Here is a 22,668-nt window from a genome sequence, read left to right as displayed (position 1 = left end):
ACACACATTTTAAGGATGAGACTTTCCTTTCATGGTCAAGCACCAGCATCATGCACACAGCATCAAGTTATTTAAAACACCCCCCGCCCCCGTGGGACCCGGATGAAGACCCACTTTGGTGTGACTGCCTCCCTTGCTTCACTGCTCTTAGTTCCAGTCAGTTTCACTGTACATCCAAGCCACCTTCTGCATGAGAGCAGCCAGCTTTGCTCATCAGCCAAGCATGTTACTATCTGGCTACTTCTTAAGGTTAAAAAATAGGCCAGTGCGGTGGCTCAAGCCTATAATCTCAACACTTTAGGAGGCCAACACGGGTGGATCATCTGAGGTCAGAGACCAGCCTAGCCAACATGGTAAAACCCTGTCTCTACTATATATACAAAAAAATTAGCCGGGTATGGTGGCAGGCACGTGTAATCCCAGCTACTTGGGAGGCTGAGGCAGGAGAATCGCTTGAATCCAGGAGACCAAGGTTGCAGTAAGCCAAGATTGTGCCACTGCACTCCAGCCTAGGCGACAGAGCGAGACTCCATCTCAAAAAAAAAAAAAAAAAAGGTTAAAAAATAAAGCGCAATTTCTTTGCTTTGCAGGCGGCAAGGCATGAGGCACAGGCCTCTTCATTGTTCCACATGGCACAGGAGGAGGCTCCGAGCAAAGGCCACTGGCAAGTTAGGGCAACACCAAGAAGGCTCTGCAGAGAGACACCCTATGTGCTGGGGCCTGGCAGGAACGGTGCCTGTGGACTGGCTATGGTCTGTCCAGTTGAGGCTTGGTAAACCCAAGTAAAGTGTTAAAACCCCAGTACAAAAGATCCTCTAACACATCTGGAACCAAATTAATTTGTTTTTAAAAACACAGTACTAAGTGTCACAAAGCTTTCCCTCCAATCTACTACTAGAAAACACTCATGCCATGGCCCACAGACCCAGGAGTCAAGACAGAGAGAAACCTGTTCTTCAAAAGAGAAAAAAAAAAAAGACAGCAGTACATAAAGTGCTTCTTTTTAATGAAACAAATCCAAGAGATGTACAGTCAGGCTCAAGTTGTGCAGTTCACAAGCATGAAGGAAACAAACGAAACGACCGCGTTCAGGACAGTAAGAGTTAACCCAAGACAAGGCTGGACTTGCCACCAGGGGGATTTCTCCTGGATGGCACTGGGGCCGGGGCCACCGGGCTGGGCACAGGCGCGGCAGGCACAGGCTTCTCTTCACTCTGCCCCAGGCTGCCTTGCAAGTCTGTGTCCACATTTTCTATGAAAACAGAATAGAAATAACACTCATAACCACAGGTATTTCCTGTTAAGATTAAGGGTCTGGTTTTTTTTGTTTTAATTTTCTGTTTGATGGTTGGAAACATGCCTAAAAGTATAAAGAAAATAATCATCATCTGCCATGTTCCCACTCCACAAAATTAACCATTGTTCATGTTTTCCCATATTTGTTGTTTACATTCTTTTCTAAATTACGTGAATACATGAAGATGAAGATTTTAAATAAGAACAGGGAACTCCAGCTCTCCGGCCCCTTCCACCTCTGGATGGGTCCTGCTCTCGCCATTCCCAGAGTCCCACTGGAAGTCCTCAGCATTCTTCTAGTTCACTTGTTTCATGGACATTTATTTATATGTAGCCAGGTAACACGTAACACTGTTTTGGTTACATTTAACATAAATGGTATCAATTTCCTTTGTTTTTACTCTAGGAGAAGTATCCTGATATACTTACACACAGGGTTATAATTCACCTTGCTCATTAACTGCATTTTTTCAAATCCCTCACTTCACTGTCAAGCTTAACGGCTATTTTATAGCAATTACATGATATAGTCTATTTATCCAATTCTCTGACAGCACAAAAATAAACCAATCCAACCTTTCCAAACGAACTCTCATTAGGGTTGTCTCCAAAACTAGAAAAAACACTGATTCAGGCTGGGTGTGTGGTGGCTTATGCCTGTAATCCCAGCACTTTGGAAGGGCAGATCACAACATCAAGAGATAGAGACCATCCTGGCCAACATGGTGAAACCCATCTCTACTAAAAAATACAAAAATTAGCTGGGCATGGTGGCACATGCGTATAGTCCCAGCTACTCAGGAGGCTGAGGCAGGAGAATTGCTTGAACCTGTGAAGCGGAGGTTGCAGTGAGCCAAGATCGTGCCACTGCACTCCAGCCTGGCACCTAGCGACAGAGCAAGACCCTGTCTAAAAAAAAAGAAGAAAAGAAAAAACATTGATTCAAAGGGAAGAATGAGGCCAGGCACGGTGGCTCATGCCTGTAATCCCAGCACTTTGGGAGGCCGAGGCAGGCAGATCATGAGATCAGGAAATCAAGACCATCCAGGTTAACATGGTGAAACCCCACCTCTACTAAAAATACAAAAATTAGCTGGGCGTGGTGGCACGCACCTTAGTCCCAGCTACTTGGGAGGCTGAGACAGGAGAATCACCTGAACCCAGGAGGTGAAGTTGCAGTGAGCTGAGATCACACCACTGCAACTCCAGCCTGGGCAACAGAGAGAGACTCCGTCTAAAAAATATAAAAAAGTGAAGAATGAATGCAAAAATTCTGTATTTTCTGTGAAAGGAAATTTTTACTAAGAGCTTAATTGTTGAATTAGTTTAGTTTTTTTGGCGGGGAAGGGGGATGGATATTAGACAGGGTCTCACACTGTGGCCCAGGCTGCAGTGCAGTGGCTCAATCACAGAACACTGTAGCCTCAAACTCCTGGGCTCAAGCAATCCTACATCACTCTCCCAAATAGCTGGGACTACAGTTACACACCACACCTGGCTTTTTTTTTTTTTTTTTTTATTTTTTAAAGAGATGGGGTCTCCTTATCTTCCCCAGACTGGTCTTGAATTCCTGGCTCAAGTGATCCTCCTATCTCAGCTTCCCTACATGCTGGGATTACAGGCATGAGGCACCTTCACCCTTCACCCAGCCTAGTTTTCTTTTCTCTCTTAGGTTTTTTTTTTGAGACAGGGTCTTTAACCTCCACCTCCCGGCTTCAAGCGATTCTCCTACCTCAGCCTCCCGAGTAGCTGGGATTACAGTTGCGCACCACCATGCCAAATTAATTTTCGTATCTTTAGTAGAGACAAGGTTTTGCCATGTTGGCCAGGCTGGTCTCGAACTCCTGGCCTCAAGTGATCTGCCCACTTTGGCCTCCCAAAGTGCTGGGATTATAGGCATTAAGCCACTGCACCTGGCCTAGTTTTCTTTTTTTTAATTTTTTCTTTTCGAGATGGAGTCTCGCTCTGTTACCCAGGCTAGAGTGCAGTGGTACAATCTCGGCTTGCTGCAACCTCCATCTCCCAGGTTCAAGCAATTCTTCTGCCTCAGCCTCCCAAGTAGCTGGGACTACAAGCCTGAGCCACCATGCCCAGCTAATTTTTCTATTTTTAGTAGAGACAAGGTTTCACCATATTGGCCAGGCTGGTCTCGAACTCCTGACCTCGTGATCTGCCCACCTAGGCCTCCCAAAGTGCTGGCATTACAGGCATGAGCCACCACACCTGGCCTTTTTTTTTTTTTCCATTTTTTCATACAGAATTTCGCTCTTGTTTTCCAGGCTGGAGTGCAGCAGCGCCATCTAGGCTCACCGAAAGCTGTGCCTCCCAGGTTCAAGTGATTCTCCTGCCTCAGCCTCCCAAGTAGCTGGGATTACAGGTGCCCACCACCCCACCACGCTTGACTAATTTTTTGTATTTTTAGTAGAGACAGGGTTTCACTGTGTTGGCCAGGCTGGTCTTGAACTCCTGACCTCAGGTGATCTACCTGCCTCGGCCTCCCACAGGGCTGCGATTACAGGCGTGAGCCACCTCACCCAGCCGAGAAGAAGTCTTTGAAATAAAAATATATATTCTTAGATCCAAAACACAACAAAATCTCAGGAATATGCTACTTTTAACATTTCATTAATTTCTGGGACATTCTATGGAAATAACATATAAAATGTTCTATACAATGTGACTACAAGCAAAACTAGAGTATGAAGCTTTCCAGAATGACAGCCATCACAATTATGAACTGAAACTCAGAGAGGGTCACCTATTAGTTTCCTATGGTTACATCGACTGTAAAAAGCAGCAAGATCCAACGCACTGGATCAGACACCCAAGTCCTGCAATAAGTGTCCCTAAAATAACCTAAATTGTAAATATAAAAGGAAAACAAAACTCCACATTAAGAAAACTCTAAAATTCAGACTAAGACAACTTATTAGTTCAAGTAGTTTCATTTCTGCTGGTGGGACATGGCCTCCTGCTATACATATAGGATCTGACTGAATTCTTCATTCTCTGTCTGAATCAAGCAGTTAATGAATATTCTGAAGAACAAAACATAATCTTACAGCCCTCCCATGGTGGTTTATTTTCACAAAATGCTCTTTGGATGAATCAAGCTCAATCCTACCAATCTTATATTTGTCTTACATTATTAATAGAACTGTTTTGTTTTTCACAAATACATAACATACCAATAAAGAACAAAAAAGCACACAGGGAGCCTAAAGAAGCAGCAGCAGGCCTTAATTAAATTAAAATGTCGGTCCAGGCTGGGCGTGGCTCACGCCTGTAATCCCAGCATTTTGGGAGGCTGAGGTGGGCAGATCGCCTGAGCTCAGGAGTTCCAGACCAGCTTGGCCAACATGGTGAAACCCCGTCTCTACTACAAATGCAAAAATTAGCTGGGCATGGTGACCAATGCCTGTAATCCCAGCTCCTCAGGAGGCTGAGGCAGGAGAATGGCTTGAACCCGGGAGGGGGAGGTTGCAGTGAGTCAAAATGCACACCATTGCACTCCAGCCTGGTGGACAAGAGCAAGACTTTGTCTCAAAATAAACAAAATCAATGTCCAGTTAGAAATAGTCCAGCCACAGAAGAGGGAGGTTAGTTTGTTACTAGCCTATAATGAGATAAGTACAGGAATTGAGATTGTTTAGAAACTTTTATACCAATTTGACACAGAAAGCTTTTGTCTGCTAAATATTTTAATGAAATTATTTCTACCAAAATATACATTTTAGCCACTTCTGACTTGTCTCTCTTCTTTGGCACATCAATAAGATAACTGAACAAAGACACCTCTATCTGAATAGAAGAAAATGACTCATTGTAAGCATCAAAGAATCAGAACCTGAAGAAAAGCAGCAGACCACCTAACCTGCCTGCAGTTAGGGAAAGACTTTTCTGCCTGAAATTCCTGGACTTTCTCCCTCTTAAAGATTTCTCAAGATGGAAACTCCAAAGTCACTCCTGTAGCCACTCCTGTGTTTAACTGCCCAGGAGGTAAAAGCAATTTCCCTTATATCCAAAGGGAATCCATTTTATTTAAACTGAATTGGGGTTGACCTTTAATCCTCCAGATGTATCTTATTACTGTACTCCAGCCAGGCACAGTGGCTCACACCAATAATCCCAGTATTTTGGGAGGCCAAGGCAGGAAGATCAACAGGAACCTAGGACCAGCCTGGGAAACATGGCAAAACCCTGTCTCTACAAAAACTACAAAAATTGGCTGGCGCAGTGGCTCATGTCCATAATCCCAGCACTTGGGAAGGCCAAGGCAGGAGGATCACCTGTGGTCAGGAGTTTGAGACCAGCCCGGCCAACATGGTGAAACACCATCTCTACTAACAATACAAAAATTAGCCAGGCATGGTAGCACACACCTGGAGTCCCAACCACTCGGGAAGCTGAAGCAGGAGAATCATTTAAACCCAGGAGGTGGAAGTTGCAGTGACCTAAGATTGTGCCACTGCACTTCAGAATGGGGGACAGAGATCTGGCTCAATTGAAAAAAAAAAAAAAAAAAAAAGGCTGGGTTCGGTGGCTCACACCTGTAATCTCAGCACTTTGGGAGGCTGAGGCGGGTGGATCACAAGGTCAGGAGATCAAGATTATCCTGGCCAACATGGTGAAACCCCATCTCTACTAAAATAAAAAAAATTAGCCAGGCGTGGTGGCACGCCACCTGTAGCCCCAGATACTCAGGAAGCTGAGGCAGGGGAATCACTTGAACCTGGGAGGCAGAGGTTACAGTAAGCTGAGATCTTGCCAATGCACTTCCGTCTGGTGACAGAGTGAGACTCCATCTCAAATAAAAAAAAGTTTCTTTTCTTGAATGAATTGCTTTAAAAAAAAAAAAGAACAACAACAGGTGACCACTGCGGGAAAAAAGAAAGGAGGGACTTAGGAGTTTACAACCAGCCTGGCCAACATGGCAAAAACTCTGTGTCTACTAAAAATACAAAAAAATTTAAAAATCAGCTGAGCGAGGCCAGGTGCAGTGGCTCACTCCAGTAATCCCAGTATTTAGGGAGGCCAAGGTGGGTGGATTGCCTAAGGTCAGGAGTTCGAAACCAGCCTGGTTAACATGGTGAAACCCTATCTCTACTAGAAATACAAAAAATAACCAGGTGTGGTGGCACATGCCTGTAGACCCAGCTACTCAGAGGCTGAAGAGAATCGCTTGAACCCAGGAGGTGGAGATCACACCACTGCACTCAAGCCTGGGCAACAGAGCAAGACTCTGTCTCAAAAAAAAAAAACAGTAAATAATAAATTAAAAAAATTAGGCTGGGCACAGTGGCTCACGAGATCAAGAGATTGAGACCATCCTGGCCAACATGGTAAAACCCTGTCTCTAATAAAAATACAAAAATTAGCTAGGCGTAGTGGCATGTGCCCGCAGTCCCAGCTACTCAGGAGGCTGAGGCAGGAGAATTGCTTGAACCCAGGAGGCAGAGATTGCAGTGAACCAAGATCGCGCCACTGCATTCCAGCCTGGCGACAGAGCGAGACTGTCTCAAAAAAAAAAACCAAAAGATTAGCTGTTTCACATACACACACACACCCTGTGTTTTTGTCCACAGCTACTGGCCGGTAACTCCCATAACCCCCTTGCTACAGTCTTTTGCAACAGCCCTCAGGAAACAGAATCTCTGTGGCCTCCTGTCTTCCTTCTGTCTGCCCAGGGCGGGGCTGTAATCTGATGGCAGGTCAAAAGACCCTCAATCCAGAGGGTCCTGCTGCATACCCTGGAGGAAAGAATGCTACAGAGAGGCCAAGAAGAATCTGAACAGATGGGCCTTGCTGGGTTTCCCCGCTCTGTCCACTGATATAAAATCAAACCCTTTTTGTCTAATCACATTTCTATACAGTTGTCAATTATGCCAATGTAATGAAGCCTCCATAAAAAACCAAAAGAGGCCAGGCATGGTGGCTCACACTTGGAATCCCAGCTACTCAGGAGGCTGAGGCAGGAGACTCGCTTGAACCTGGGAGGTGGAGGTTACAGTGAGCTAAGATCATGCCATTGCACTCCAGCCTGGGCAAAAAGAGTGAAACTCAGCCAGGCGCAGTGGCTCACGCCTGTAATCCTAGCACTTTGGGAGGCTGAGGCGGGTGGATCACCTGAGATCAGGAGTTCAAGACCAGCCTGGCCAACATGGCGAAACCCAGTCTCTCTTAAAAATACAAAAATTAGCCAGGCATGGTGGCACACGCCTGTAATCCCAGCTACTGGGGAGGCTGAGGAAGGAGAATTGCTTGAACCTGGGAAGTGGAGGTTGCGGTGAGCCAAGATTGTACCACTGCACTCCAGCCTGTGCAACAGGAGCAAGACTCTCTCAAAAAAAAAAAGAAAAGAAAAGAAACAGTGTGTAAGAAGGCAGGAGAGGAATTTGCTTTTTCAACCTTTCTGTGTGTCCTTGTAAACACTACACCACAAAACATAAGGATAGGAAAAGGCCTTAAGAGGAAGCTGCTGCTTCCGTCTAGACCAGAGGGCCTTGTGACTGCCGCACTCACGGACTGCTGCTGCCTGATATTTGTCAGCCTCGCATTCATCAGCAATTCTCCAGCACTTGTTAAAGAAATGCCAACAAATACTTCCAAGACTTAAGGTAATTAAGTCAATGATTACAGCTCATTTCTACCTGTAATTGGTAATATGGATGGTTACCTCAAAATTTACATCTGCCCCCTAAATCATTATTTACAAAATCACCAAGTAACCAATGTGTTGCTGAATAAGCATATCCCTATAAAAACCAATGAACTTTGTAAATTGGATGCTGTGCGCTGAGCTTGAAATGCTTATGTTAAAAAGCTCTCTCTGGCTGGTAGTGAGTTATCTGGATTGTTCATAGTTACGGGTCCAGCTTTCTCTCCTCTCTTTTCAATTCTGCACTTGGCTAGTCTATGATAAGTACATAAATACAAAAAGCTCTCAGCTGGGCGCTATGGCTCATGCCTGTAATACCAACACTTTGGGGAGGCTGAGGTGGAAGGATCACTTAAGCTCACGAATTCGAGACCAGCCTGGGCAACATAGTGAGACCTCATCTCTACTAAAAATAGAAATTAGCAAGGTGTGGTGGCATACACGTATAGTCCCAGCTACTTAGGAGGCTGAGGTGGGCGGATCACCTGAGGTCAAGGCCACAGTGAGCTGTGATCACCCACTGCACTCCAGCCTTGGCGACAGAGAGACATCTGATCTCAAAAAAAAAAAGCTCTAATTAAGTGTAACAAATACTGACCTGATTAAATGTGGGTGTATGTGTTTGAGTATAGATATATTTGGGTTTATTTTTTTGAGGCAAGGTCTCACTCTGTCACCCAGACTGGAGTATAATGGTGTGATATCTGCTCACTGCAACCTCCACGTCCTGGGCTCAATCAATCTTCCCACCTGAGCCTCCTGAGTAGCTGGACTACAGGCATGTGCCACCATGCCAGGCTATTTTGTACTTTTTTATAGAGATGGGGTTTCACCATGTTTCCCAGGCTGGTCTTGAACTCCTGGGTTCAAGCAATCTGCCTGCCTCAGGCTCCCAATAAAGTGTTGAGATTACAGGCGTAAGCCACCACACCCAGTCAATATATGTAATTTTAAAGGCTTCTCCAATTTTTCTCTTCTATCGCATTTCTAGCATTGATCGCATTACTGGCAGATTAAGAATGTGGCCTTGTTTACTAACTTCCCAGTTTCATTTCGTTTCCCCTCCACCCAGAGGATGGCAGCACTTGGGGCACAGCCAGGTCTCACTCCCCAGTCTCTTTCCCCAAGACATGATTTTATTTATTTATTTAGAGATGGGGTCTTGCTTTGTCACCCAGGCTGGAGTGCCGTGGTGCCATCTCAGCTCACTCCGCCCCTCAGGTTCAAGTGATTCTCCTACCTCAGCCTCCAGAGCAGCTGGGATTACAGGCGCCTGGCACCACGCCTGGCTAATTTTTGTATTTCTAATAGAGACGGAGTTTCACCATCTTGGCCAGGCTGGTCTTGAACTGCTGACCACGAGATCCACCTGCTTTGGCCTCCCAAAGTGCTGGGATTACAGGCGTGAGCCACTGCGCCCAGCCGACATAATTTAAATAAAAATTCAGATCTGTCCTAAAACCACTGACAGAGCCAGAAATTTGGTCTTCAGAAGTACTCACCATGAATATCAGCTTCTCCCTAGAAAAGAAAAAAATTCAAAAATTTACTTCCTAATTTTGGAACACAAAAAAAACAGTCATAGTTCATAGCAGCTAACATTTATTTGACACCAAATGTGACATTTCATTTTGATGCAATCAAGCCCAGGGTCAGTCTGCTACCTCTGTCCAACTTAGGACAATGCTATGCAAATATTCTGCATGAGAAATTGCCCTGGTGCCAGGAACACATCTAAAACAAAAAACCTAAACATTTACTCTGATGACCCCACACCAATGAGCATTTCAGAGATCTTGCATTAGAATGGAAAACTGGTAAATCTGTCCTTTCATTTGTCTCTCTCCTTTCCCCTTATCTAGTTGTGGAAGGATCCCTATCGGTTCCAAAGCCCTTCTCCAGTCCTCTCCACGCTCAGACAGGTGATGCCTCAATGTGCTCTGAGGGATTCAGGGGGGAGGTCTTTCCAACACACACCGTAGGGGGCTTGGTGGCAGTACTCAACTCCAGACACAACTGTGGTCATGCCAGCACTAGTCTCCTGGAGTTCCAGGCAAAGCAGTATTAGCAAAAAACAGTCCCTAAACTCAGAAATGTTTCTATATATGTGACACACAGGAAGTAAGAAAGATCCACAAGTTCCAAAAATCGATACAGGGGATAAAACAAATCCTAACGGTAAAAGAGACACAGAAACAGACTGAGATCAGGTTAGTGCACTTCTCTGCTTTTACTCTATCAAGATCTTCCATTATCAACATGGCCCAGTCCCTTTCCTAACTACCTCAACGTAAAATTCCAGTGGCAGAACTGAAACTCTTAGTACAAATTTCAGAATCGTATTGACCTCGAAGCCTTTCTATCCTCATGCTGTCACACTGACCTTCAGATCTAAGAAGTCTCCGGAGCTTGCTTCCGAGGAGTTCCTTCTCTGCAGTCCAGATGACTCTAAGTCTTCCCTGCCACCACTAGACTTGGCACCTAAAATTCAAAATATACTTTCTTCAGAAATACAACAGAAAAAATCTAAAACAAAACAGTTCAGCAATTGACGTTATGTGTTAGTCTCATATTACAAAATGAGAAAACAGTCTTAAGAAGTTAAGCTAATTACTTAAATGTTAACCCAGTCTGACTTCAGTCCCGACTCTGATCCATCACACAGCCTCCTAGTATTTCCCATCTCTTTCCTCTCAGGTTAAATCTAAACTGTTGTTTTATTACCATTAAGCTAGATTTTGTTATTAGTTCAAAACCAGCTGTAGTTAATTTCTCTTTTGTTTGTTTTTGACACAGGGTTTTACTCTGTCACCTAGGCTGGGGGGCAGCGGCTCAATCACAGCTCACTGTAGCCTCCACCTCCCAGGCTCAAGCGATCCTCCCACCTCAGCCTCCCGAGTCTTAGAGACTACATGCACACTGCCCCTACCACCAGCTAATTTTTGTTTTGTTTTACAGAGATGGGGGAACACTTTGGTGCCCAGGCTGCATCTGTGGCTGTTGATAATGGGCCCATACCTTTGAACAGTGAGCACAGATAACAAGAATACCTGCCGACTTGGCCCAAGAAGCTTGATTTTCCTCAGGTGTCCCAAAGATATTAGAGGCCATTTTGTTCTTCCTCACAGGTTGTTCTGTTGGTTCATCAAAACCTAATGAAAAATTGGATCCACCACCTGGAGGCCGCAAAACCCTACAAATAATGGCAAAACATCAACTTCAGATCATTCTTGGCATAAATCTTTTCAGACAACTTTCATTTCACTTTCCTCACCCATTCATTTCCTTCACTCCTACAACAGACAGCTGCTAACAGGAAAAAGGAATCAACTTCATCAGTGTGTACATTCAATGCTGGATGTGAAGATACTAAATACTGCTTTATAATGCTTGTAATGGGGTCATGGATAACACGAGGCAGCTGAAACAGCATGGAACTCATCACAATTAACGGCCTGGTTGGTGTCACCTTTTCAGAAATGGCAAAAGACCTACTGGACCTTACTCTACTGGGCTTGGCGGAATATATTTGCAAAGAAGTTTAGAAACATTTCTTGTTATTATTGATTTAAAAATCACTTCCAGGCACTGGAACACACCTGTAATCGCAGCACTCTAGGAGGCCCAAGGCAGGATCATCACTTGAGCCTAGGAGTTCATGACCAGCCTGGGCAAAATGGCAAGACCCCGTCTCTATAAAAAAAAAAATTAAAAATTAGCCAATCGTGGTGGCGCATGCCTGTGGTCCCAGCTACACCAGAGTCTGAGACAGAAGGATCGCTTCGGCCCAGGAGGTCAAGACTGCAGTGAACTGTGCTCACACCACTGAACTCCAGCCTGTGTGACAGAGCAAAACTGTATCACAATGCAAAAAGTAAATAAAATTTTTAAAATCACTTCCTTATTTTTAACTACATAAATAACTTGGGCTGGGTCAGTGGCAGGCCCCTGTAGTCCCAGCCATTCTAGAAGCTGAGGCAGGAGGAGTGTTTGAGCCCAAGAGTTCAAGAGCCCAGGAGTTCAAGGCCAGCCTAGGCAACATAGTGAGATCCCCATCTCTAAATTACTTACACACACACACACACACACACACACACACACTCTCTCTCTCTCTCTCTCTCTCAAGTTGGCTGGACCAATTTAGAAACCCAAGAAGAGCTGATAATAGTCTCTTCTATCTCAACCTCACTAATAAGCCTTGTACCTCACCATTCTCACAGTAAACATGAGTGACTAGCCATTAGGGCAAAGTCAGTATGAGAAATTAAGTACAAGGTTCCACGTCATGGTCTATGTCTGTGCTCCTTTGGACATCATCTACAGCTTTTTGTTCAACATGGAAATATATATATATATATATATATATATATATATTTTTTTTTTTTTTTTTTTTTTTTTTTTTTTGAGACGGAGTTTTGCTCTTGTTACCCAGGCTGGAGTGCAATGGCGCGATCTCGGCTCACCACAACCTCCACCTCCTGGGTTCAGGCAATTCTCCTGCCTCAGCCTCCTGAGTAGCTGGGACTACAGGCACGCGCCACCATGCCCAGCTAATTTTTTGTATTTTTAGTAGAGACGGGGTTTCACCATGTTGACCAGGATGGTCTCGATCTCTTGACCTCGTGATCCACCCGCCTCGGCCTCCCAAAGTGCCGGGATTATAGGCGTGAGCCACCGCGCCCGGCCGGAAATATATTTTTTAACATTTCCAAATCTTCCTGCCATAGGTTGACCAATTTGTCTCCTTGGAAAACTCAATTTAACTCCTCTTGCTACCTCTCAAAACAGAAAATCCAGGTGGTTTTATGGGAATATTTTTTGAGATGGAGTCTTGCCTCTTATTGCCCAGGCTGGAGTGCAGTGGTGAAATCTTGGCTCACTGCAACCTCCGCCTCCTGAGTTCAAGCAATTCTCCTGCCTCAGCCTCCAGAGTAGCTGGGATTACAGGCATGTGCCACCACGCCCAGCTAATTTGTGTGTATGTGTGTGTGTGTGTGTGTGTGTGTGTGTGTGTGTGTGTATTTTTAGTAGAGACAGGTTTTTACCATGTTGGGTAGACTGGTCTGGAATTCCTGACCTCAGGCAATCTGTTCACCTCAGCCTCTCAAAGTGCTGGGACTACAGGCGTGAGCCACCGTGCCCAGCCTATTTTGTATTATTAGTAAAGACAGGGTTTCACCATGTTGGTCAGGCTGGTCTTGCACTCCTGACCTCAGGTGATCCACCCGCCTCAGCCTCCCAAAGTGCTGGGATTACAGGTGTGAGCCACCAAGCCCAGCTGACTTTTTCTTTTAACTTTTTGTTTTCCTACTGCCTATGTAATGTACAGAATATAGAATACTTTAAACTACTGATTCAATTCCTTTATTGCTGATGAGTGGTCTAGTTTTGTTTGTTCATAAAGCAGTTTGAGTAAGAAACATTTTTCTTTTTTTTTGAGATGGAGTTTCACTCTTGTTGCCAAGGCTGGAGTGCAATGGCACGATCTCGGCTCACCGCAACCTCTGCTTCCCAGATTCAAGAGATTCTCCTGCCTCAGCCTCCAGAGGAGCTGGGATTACAGGCATGCGCCACCACGCCCAGCTAATATTTTTGTATTTTTAGTAGAGATGGGGTTTTGCCATGTTGGCCAGACTAGTCTCGAACTCCTAACCTCATGATCCGCCCGCCTAGGCCTCCCAAAGTGCTGGGATTACAGGTGTGAGCCACCACACTAGGCCATAAGAAATATTTTTCTAAGAATATATAGAACTTCTAGCCAGGTGTGGTGGCGTTCACCTATAATCCCAGCTACTCAGGAGGCTGAGGCAGGAGAATCATTTGAACCCAGAAGCCGGAGGTTGCGGTGAGTGGAGATAGCAGCTTTTCACTCTAGCCTGGGCAACAAGAGCGAAACTCCGTCTCAAAAAAAAAAAAAAAAAAAAAAAAAAAATCAAGAAAAAGACACTAGTACCCAAACACCAGCTTAAGAGCAAGTCAAAACTCTAACCAGCCCAACTTTTTAAAGGTCTGTGTGCCTCCTGCAATAGCAGGTCCTAACCAACTCGGATGACGTCAGTGTTGTAGAGACCATTTGTAATAGCGACACATCCCCAAACAAAGGATGTAGATCATGAGGCAGAAAGTATCTCAATGTTTTAGCATCCTACCATTCTTTCAGAACCACACACAACAACTAAATCAGGATTATATATTTAAGACTGATCAAAAATGTGTCCAAGTACTATAGATAGCAATTTTTTTTTAAATCACTCATTTTCTTTCTTCTCTCTTTAAATCTCGAAGTTTCTGAGTATCTTTGCAGATCATTCCCTACCAGACTAAATTTATAATGAGTTTATGGAGGCAGGAGAACATTATTAGAGAAAATAAGCTTAGGAGAATTAGGTGAAATTATAGAAAAAGGGAAGGTAGAGAAACAATGAGATGACAATGCCACTACGGTCCCGAGAGCGCAGTGTTGGAAGGAAATTGATGACAAGAGGTGAACTAAAATATTTATTTTGCGAGACTAAAACTCATTTGTCTCACATTGCAAGTGTGAGGATTCATTTGACCTGATTACTGAAATTCTTTACAAAACACTAATATGAACTCAACACCAAAGAAGAAAACCCCAGATTACACAGTATCGTTCCAACAACTGAAGTCTCATCGGCAGTAAGTTGCCCTCGCAACATAAAATGAAAAGCCAAGGCTCAATCTGTTCCTGTCCTCTGAAAACATCTCACTAGAAAGATAACAGAAAGGAAGCGACCAGTTTTCCTAGGTCTATGCTACTCAAGTTCCCCGTCCGCCCAGTAATCACCAATTTATTTTCTTGAATCTTACCCAGTCTTTTTGACATTGTAAACCTGAAAGAAATGAGTTGCAAAGGAATGTCATTTCCCATGCTTTCCTCCTAAGGCTTAGTTGCTGAGTGAGGCGTGCTTTTTGTTCCCAAGTTCTCTAACCCCTGTGAGATATTGCTATTTCACGTGTCTTAGCCCCACAAAATGGCTCCCTTTGTGCCACTTGGCCAAGACCCCGAGGCTAGCCACACATGAATGCAGGTCATAATCGATGTAAATACATGCTCAATAAAGTGCAATCGAAGCTTCCTCCAAGCCTTGAGGAGGATCCCAGATATGCCTGTAACCCACCTTAAAGAACAGTGTGCAATTAGCTGAGACAATGTGGACACACACCTTCCACAGAATCGAAACCCTTCCACCAAGTTAAGCAAGCACTTGCAAAAGGGTTCCTGTCCAAACACTGTGCCCAGTGCCCCAAGCCCAAAAAGCAGTGGGATGAAGGGCAAGAAAAATCCCCGGCTTCCCAGGTAGAGATACTATGTTAGAGACAATGGATGTCTCCGGCCCCGCCCAAGAACAAGAAACCTCCTCCTGCAAGGGAACCAGGGCCAGGGATGAACTCATTGGGCAAACGTCAAACGAGGAAGCGAAGAAGGTGGAATGCAAAGACCACGGTCCAAAGGTTTAAGCGCAGAAAACCCAGTCGGGTTGGCTCGTTCCCCCTCCCTCTTAGAAATGGGCGCAGGGAGGGGGAGAAGGGGTCTTTCCTTTGTTAGGAAAGAGGAGGCACTTGGAAGAGGGGAGGCACTTCGAAGAGGGGATGAATGGTTGGGTCCTAAATGGAGTAAAGGGTCGCAATAATCGGCCCCGCCCGACCACAAATCCACCTGCCAGGTAGATCCGAATAAAGAGTGGGGGCACGGCGAGGGTAAGGAGCCGCCGAACCTGACCGATACGGTCTCCAGATCCGATCGCTGCGCCCGAGCCCGAGACCAGCCGCATGCCCTGGGTCAGAGGCAGAAGGAGCGCGTGGCCCGGCGATGGGACAATAGGGCCTGACCATGGGGCCCTAAAGGCTCCCAGGGCACCTGGGGGGGCAAGCCCACCATCCTGGGTATGGACTAACCTGGACGCACACAGGAAAAAAGGGAAGTCCTCCCCGCAAGTTTCGATTAACCAAAACCGGCCGTGAACCGAGGGGCGACCAGTGCCGGCCTCTCAAGCCCCTGGCTCCGTGGGAGGAATGAATGGAGAGCAGCAGGGACCCGGGCGGGGCCGGCGCGCAGGGCTCGCCAGGCAGCACAAAGGCAGCGCCGGCGACACATCCCCGCCGCGCGCCCCGGCGCGAGCGCAGCGCACGGGGCTTGTTGCCCGCAACGACCGGCGCGCGGCCCCGCTGGCAGCGGCCCTCCCAGCCCCTCAGCCCCGCGCGGGTCGGGCGCGGTCGGATCGCCTCACCGGGAGCTATTCCTGCTGTTGGGGTCGACTCCCTTGAAGGTGGTGGTTGTGGTCATGGCGCCGAGAAGCCGAGAAGTGAGGTAGGCTGGCGCGGGAGCAGAACGCTCAAAGGGTCGGACCCTAGGGGCGCACGGAAACTCCACACCCAACAGCCGGCCACCGCTTCAAGAGCCGGAGCCACCGCCGCCGCCTGTCCGGCGGTTCGACGCCTTTATAGGGTTTTAAGCCCCGTCCCCCCATCCGCCGGAATTGGCCGGTTCAAATGGCTTCCTTCGTTCCTATTGGATCTCTGGAGTGCCAAGCACCGTGCGACATTACGATGGGCTGTGGCGGGCAAGGCTCAGCCTAAGCCCGCCCCCTTCCTGGGCAGGGAAGCCTTGGGACGCTCTCCCCTCCCCCACTCCAAAATCTCGGCGATGATTGGACAGAAGGCGAATCTGCCTCGCGCTGGGTACAAGTCGTGCTGGCTGTCACTTTAAAACGTTACCTGTTCACAGGGGGAAGCTCTTTCTTGGGGAGTTACAACCTCGGCAAGCAGAAGGGAGATTTGTCACTATTACTATTCTCACATTGCTTTACTGATGGTGGGATAGTAAGGGCATCCTCCTTAAGGGATGAAAAGTACTGCAACAAGTTGACGTTTATTTATTGAATACCTACTGTTGGGTCCCATTTAGAAATCTAATAGTCTCAAAGCAGCAGCAGTATGAGTCAGCAACAGAGAGCACGCCAAGATGATCCCTTTTAAAAGGACTGGAAATTCTTTACATTTTAATGTTACTGTTTAGCTGTAACGGGTGGTGCATATACTGGACGAAAATTACAGTCGCTCCTATTTGGGGGCCTATTATAAGGCTGGTTAATGCCTGGCAGCAGGAATGGCTTCATTCCCTGCTACCAAGACTGTAGGAGCAGCTCAGTCCTCTGCAGCTGTTTATAACCCTTAAGTCATGACTCTTCCACCTGTCTGGGTAAATCTATCTATGCAACAAATGCAGACACACTTGGAGGGCTCAGGAATGATAGTTTACAAGATCATAATAGGAAAGCCTTGGGCAAAAGAGGGCAGGCAGTTGATAGATAAGCCCCTCTCATGTCTTGCATATTTCCTCAAGGCAGATGTCTTTGTTTGTCTCAATATTTCCATAATAACTGAACTACATTCCTCTTTGCAAAGCCACCTTCCAGGTAGTTGGAACTTTGTATTCTGGGCAGTCTAGGTTAACCACCCTCTCCCTGGGCTTTCATGAAAAGGCAGTGAGAGGTTCTCTTCTAGAAAGCATGGGTCTTGCATGTGTGCTTATCACAACAGCATGAAGCACACCACTTGTTTGTGTTAGAATCTTCCTTTTTTTTTCTTTTGTTTTCAAGATGGAGTTTCACTCTTGTTGCCCAGGCTGGAGTGCAATGGTGCTCACTGCAACCTCCACCTCCCAGGTTCAAGTGATTCTTGTGCCTCAGCCTCTCGAGTAGCTGGAACTACAGCCGCGCACCACCGCATCTGGCTAATTTTTGTATTTTTATTAGAGACAAGCTTTTGACCCTGTTGGCCAAACTGGTCTCAAACTCCTGACCTCAGGTAATTCGTCCTCCTCAGCCTCCCAAAGTGTTGGCATTACAGGCATGAGCCACTGCGCCTGGCCAAAATCTTCCCATTCTTTTTTTTTTTTTTTCCTTAGATGGAGTTTGGCACTTCTTGCCCAGGCTGGAGTGCAATGGCTCGATCTTGGCTCACTGCAGCCTCTGCCTCCCAGGTTCAAGCGATTCTCCTGCCTCGGCCTCCTAAGTAGCTGGGATTACATTACAGACAAGTGCCACCACGTCCAGCTAATTTTGTATTTTTAGTAGAGATGAGGTTTCTCCTTGTTGGTCAGGCTGCTCTCGAACTCCTGACCTCAGGTGACCCGCTCGCCTCAGCCTCCCAAAGTGCTGAGATTACAGGCATGAGCCACCACGCCCAGCCAAATCTTCCTATTCTTAAATGCTGAGCATAAATTTCCAAAACCTTAAAACAAAACAAAATCAGACCAATGTAGCCAGGGAGCATGCCCTCCTCAGAAATCATATAATTATCAACTAGGAGGTAGTGGAGTATAGTGGTTGCTAGCTCAGACTCTCATGGGAGAAATTTGGATTGGAATCTCGACCCTTACCCTTTCTGAGCACTAATTTCCTCCTTTCTGAAATAAACACGCAATAGTACCTGGGCTCCATACAGTTTTGAAAACTAAATGAGTTCATAGATTATCAGACTTACCTAGAAAGTAATCACATACTTGTTTGTAAGTTAAATGAGGGGTTTGGACTTGACTCCCAGGGTTCTTTTGTTTATGTTTTCATGTTATACTTATTTCCTTGCAGTCTAGTAGAAAACAGCTTGGTGTGGCAATGCTGCAATAGACTAGAAGTCCAAAGACCTAAGTTCTGGTTTTGCCCTTCCCCAATATAAGACACTGGTGCGTCATTTATGCTCTCAAGCTTCAATTTTCCTATCTATAAAATGGGATTGCAGGCTGGGCACAGTGCCTCACGCCTGTAATCCCAGAACTTTGGGAGGCCGAGGCTTGTAGATCACGAGGTCAGGAGTTCGGAGACCAACCTGGCCAATATGATGACACCCCGTTTCAACTAAAAATACGAAAATTAGCTGGACATGGTGGCGTGTGCCTGTAGTCCCTCCTGCTCAGGAGGCTGAGACAGAAGAATCACTTGAACCCGGGAGACGGAGGTTGCAGTGAGCTAACACCACTGCACTCCAGCCTGAGTGACACAGTGAGACACTATCTCTCTCTCACACACACACACACACACACAGAATGTATATGCTAAACTAAAAGTTTCATTAGAGGTGCCCCATGCTAGCTGCACATCAGAATCAGCTATGAGATTTTTGGAGGATACAAATGAATACCAGGTCTCAGCCCAAGATCTACTAAATTGCAATTTCGGGGGTGAGGGTTTAGTCATGGATATCTTTAAAATGTTACACAGGTAATTCTCACTTACAGCTTGGGCTGAGAACCTTTGCTACAAAGGTAAGGAATCAGTCCTTGGAGAACGCTTCTAATCTAATCTGATTTATGAATAAGAGCAAATGTATGTAAAACAAACGAGTGAGGCTGTTGGCCTATTTGGCATATTTGTTTAAGTTCTCAAGTTAACCAAAAAAAATCCAAGGAAACAGAAGAAAGGTTAATTCTGATGACAAGGGATGGTCTAACAGCTACTTCGTGACCTATAGCAGTGTTTCTCAAACTTTTTTTTGAGACAGTTTTGCTCTATTGCCCAGGCTGAAGTGCAGTGGCACGATCTCAGCTCACTGCAGCCTCCACTTCCTGGCCTCAAGGAATTCTCCCACAGCAGCCTCCTGAGTAGCTTGGACTAAAGGCACGTGCCACCACACCTGGCTTTTTTTGTTGTTGAGGCAGTCTTGCTATGTTGCTCAGGCAACTCTCAAACTCCTGGCTCCAAACAATCCTCCCACCTCTGCCTCCCAATGTGCTGATATTACAGGCATGAGTCACTGTGCCCAGCCTCTTGAACTTCTAATGAAAGCAAAACCCACATATGTAAAATAGATTAATAGCAAAGCAGCTGTGATTACAAATGGGCAGAGGGTCCCAGATCCTGGCCCTCTCTCTCCCTCTGTCCTCTGTCACCTTTTTCTTGATTGTCCTCCTAAAACAATCGCAGGTTTCCATAAGATTTCACTTTATTTTATTTTATTTTATTTTATTTTATTTTATTTTTGAGATAGAGTCTCGCTCTGTAGCCCAGGCTGGAGTGCAGTGGCACGATCTCAGCTCACTGCAACCTCCGCCTCCCGGGTCCCGGTTCAAGCAATTCTCCTACCTCAGCCTCCCAAGTAGCTGGGATTACAGGCACAAGCCACCATGCCCAGCTAATTTTTGTATTTTTTATTAGAGAAAGGGTTTCATCATGTTGGGCAGTCTGGTCTTGAGCTCCTGACCTCGTGATCCGCCCACCTCGGCCTCCCAAAGGGCCGGGATTACAGGTGTGAGCCACATGCCTGGCCAAGATTTTACTTTAAAACCACTGCTATGGCTGGGTGCAGTGGCTTCCGCTTGTAAGTCCACCACTTTGGGAGGCCAAGGCAGGTGGATTACCTAAGGTCAGGAGTTGGAGACCAGCTTGGCTAATATGGTGAAAACCTGTCTGTACTAAAAATACAAAAATTAGGCCAGGCATGGTGGCTCATATCTGTAATTCCAGCACTTTGGGAGGCCGAGGTGGGTGGATCACCTGAGGTCAGGAGTTCAAGACTAGCCTGGGCAACATAGTGAAACCCCATTTCTTAAAGTAATAATAATTTTTAAATAAGTAAATAAAAATAAAAATACATTTCACACTACTATAAAGAAAAAAATGAAAATACAAATACAAATACAAAAATTAGCCAGGCGTGGTGGTACACGCCTGTAATCCCAACTACTCAGAAGGCTGAGGCAGGATAATTGTTGGAACAGGGAGGCGGAGGTTGTATTGAGCCAAGATTGAGCCACTGCACTCTAGCCTAGGTGAAAAAGCAAGAATCCTTCTCAAAAAATTAACAAAAACCTGCTGCCCTATATATTTGTCAATTTCACCTGCTTTTAAAATGCAGATAAGAGGAGAACGGACTAGGCACAATGACTCATACCTGTAATCATAGCATTTTGGGAGGCTGAGGCAGGAGGATTGCTGGAGCCCTGAAGTTCAAGACCACCCTGGGCAACCAGGCAAGACCCCGTAACTACTCTTATTAAAAAATAAATTTAGGCCGGGCATGGTGGCTCACACCTGTAATCCTAGCACTTTGGGAGGCCGAGGCAGGTGGATCACTTGAGGTCAGGAGTTTGAGACCAACCTAGCCAACATGGTGAAACCTCATCTCTACCTAAAATACAAAAAATTGGCTGGACGTGGTGGCTCATGCCTGTAATCCCAACACTTTGGGAGGTTGAGACAGGTGGATCACCTGAGGTCAGGAGTTCAAGACCAGCCTGACCAATATGATGAAACCCCATCTCTACTAAAAATACAAAAACTAGCCAAGCGTGGTGGCATGCACCTGTAATCCCAGCTACACAGGAGGCTGAGACAGGAGAATCGTTTGAACCCGGGAGGTGGAGGTTGCAGCGAGCTGAGATCACAACTCCAGCCTGGGCAACAAGAGCAAAACTGTCTCAAAAAAAAAATTGGCCGGGTGCGGTGGCTCACGCCTGTAATCCTAGCACTTTGGGAGGCCGAGGTGGGTGGATCACCTGAGGTCAGGAGTTCAAGACCAGCCTGGCCATGATGGTGAAACCCCATCTTAAAAAAAAAAAAAAAAAAAAAATTAGCTGGGCGTGGTGGCATGTGCCTGTAGTCCCAGCTACTCGGGAGGCTGAGATGGGAGAATCACTTAAACCTGCGAGGCAGAGGTTGCAGTGAGAAAAGATTTCCTGACCTGGAACTCCTGACCCCATGATCCATCCACCTCAGCCTCCCAAAGTGCTGAGATTACAAGCATGAGCCACTGCACCCAGTGTTTCTATAATTTTAACCAGTCCCAACTTATCCCAGAATGACAAAGGAAATGGGCAATCTACACTAGCCTCCTTCTTGAGATTTACTCTCCCTAGATTCTGCAATCTAGATTGAACCGATCTCAGATGGTGTCTTTCAGTATGATCCAGTAGACACGTTTAATATGCACTCTTAGTATTTTCTTCATTAGTTTGTTTGTTTTTGTTTTGTCTTGCTTTTGGGAGTCTCACTCACCTGTCGCCCAGGCTGGAGTGCAGTGGTGCAATCTTGGCTCACTGGAACCTCACCTTCCAGGTTCAAGCAATTCTCCTGCCTGAGCCTCCCAAGTAGCAGGGACTACAGGCACACGCCATCATGCCAGGATCATTTTTGTATTTTTGGTAGAAATGGGTTTGCACCATGTTAGCCAGGCTGTCCTTGAACTCCTAAGTTCAAAGTGATCTACGCATCTCAGCCTCCCGAAGTGCTCAGATCACAGGTGTGAGTCACCACACTGAGCCCACTCTTACGTATTTTCTATTCCACTTTATTTCATTATTAAAAGTAAATGCTAGTCATGTGCTTTTGAGAACTTGATTAAGTGACTGAACTCACAAAATCGTCCAGGGACTTAGTCCCAACATCTCAGGGTATCCCTTAAGTGTATCACTTGTGACTTAACCACACATCTTCACAGATACATTCTGCATCCATTACTCCAAAAGCCAAATTTAGTATGCATCTGTCCATTCTTTTCTTAGCTGTATCCTTACAAAAAAAGACAGATCAATGTGCTGGAAGAGACAGCTCAAGGAGTTTATTTCCGTTTAAAACTCATTTGCTATTAAACAAATAAATTGAGAGTTCTCAAATGTGGAAAATGGTTTTGCCAAGTTTATGTCTTCCCTTTATTCAAAGTTAAGGTTAACAGAATGGCACACACACCCTACTAAG

At 45.8% G+C, this 22,668-nt stretch overlaps 2 protein-coding genes across 4 annotated transcripts in view; one reads left to right on the top strand and one right to left on the bottom strand.

The window, feature by feature from the left end:
* Window positions 1-12,279, top strand: part of ARMC7 (armadillo repeat containing 7) — a 32,154-nt gene extending 19,875 nt beyond the window's left edge. The window contains exon 4 of one of the 2 annotated variants that reach the window (XR_010339827.1): window positions 10,913-12,279. The gene's annotated coding sequence lies outside the window, so the exon portion shown is untranslated. The other variant, XR_010339828.1, reaches the window with a different exon arrangement.
* JPT1 (Jupiter microtubule associated homolog 1) lies at window positions 990-16,409 on the bottom strand. Of its 2 annotated transcripts, XM_064369523.1 has the most exons (5): window positions 16,207-16,403; window positions 11,005-11,147; window positions 10,338-10,435; window positions 9,457-9,475; window positions 990-1,252 (listed from the first exon to the last, which is right to left on the bottom strand). In XM_064369523.1, the coding sequence occupies exons 1-5, from the start codon at window positions 16,260-16,262 to the stop codon at window positions 1,104-1,106; spliced, it is 465 nt and encodes a 154-aa protein (XP_064225593.1). In that variant the 5' UTR covers window positions 16,263-16,403; the 3' UTR covers window positions 990-1,103. The 2 variants fall into 2 exon arrangements, with proteins under 2 accessions (XP_064225593.1, XP_064225594.1); XM_064369524.1 differs by lacking the exon at window positions 9,457-9,475 and having other exon boundaries at window positions 16,207-16,409.
* Window positions 16,410-22,668: the final 6,259 nt, after the last annotated feature.

Source organism: Aotus nancymaae, unplaced genomic scaffold (assembly GCF_030222135.1).
Source record: "Aotus nancymaae isolate 86718 unplaced genomic scaffold, 86718_ANA_hifiasm-v0.15.2.pri h1tg000089l, whole genome shotgun sequence".
Classification (NCBI taxonomy): Eukaryota; Metazoa; Chordata; class Mammalia; order Primates; family Aotidae; genus Aotus; species Aotus nancymaae.
The sequence above is the reverse complement of the archived record's forward strand: the minus strand, read 5'-3'. Positions and strand labels throughout refer to the sequence as shown.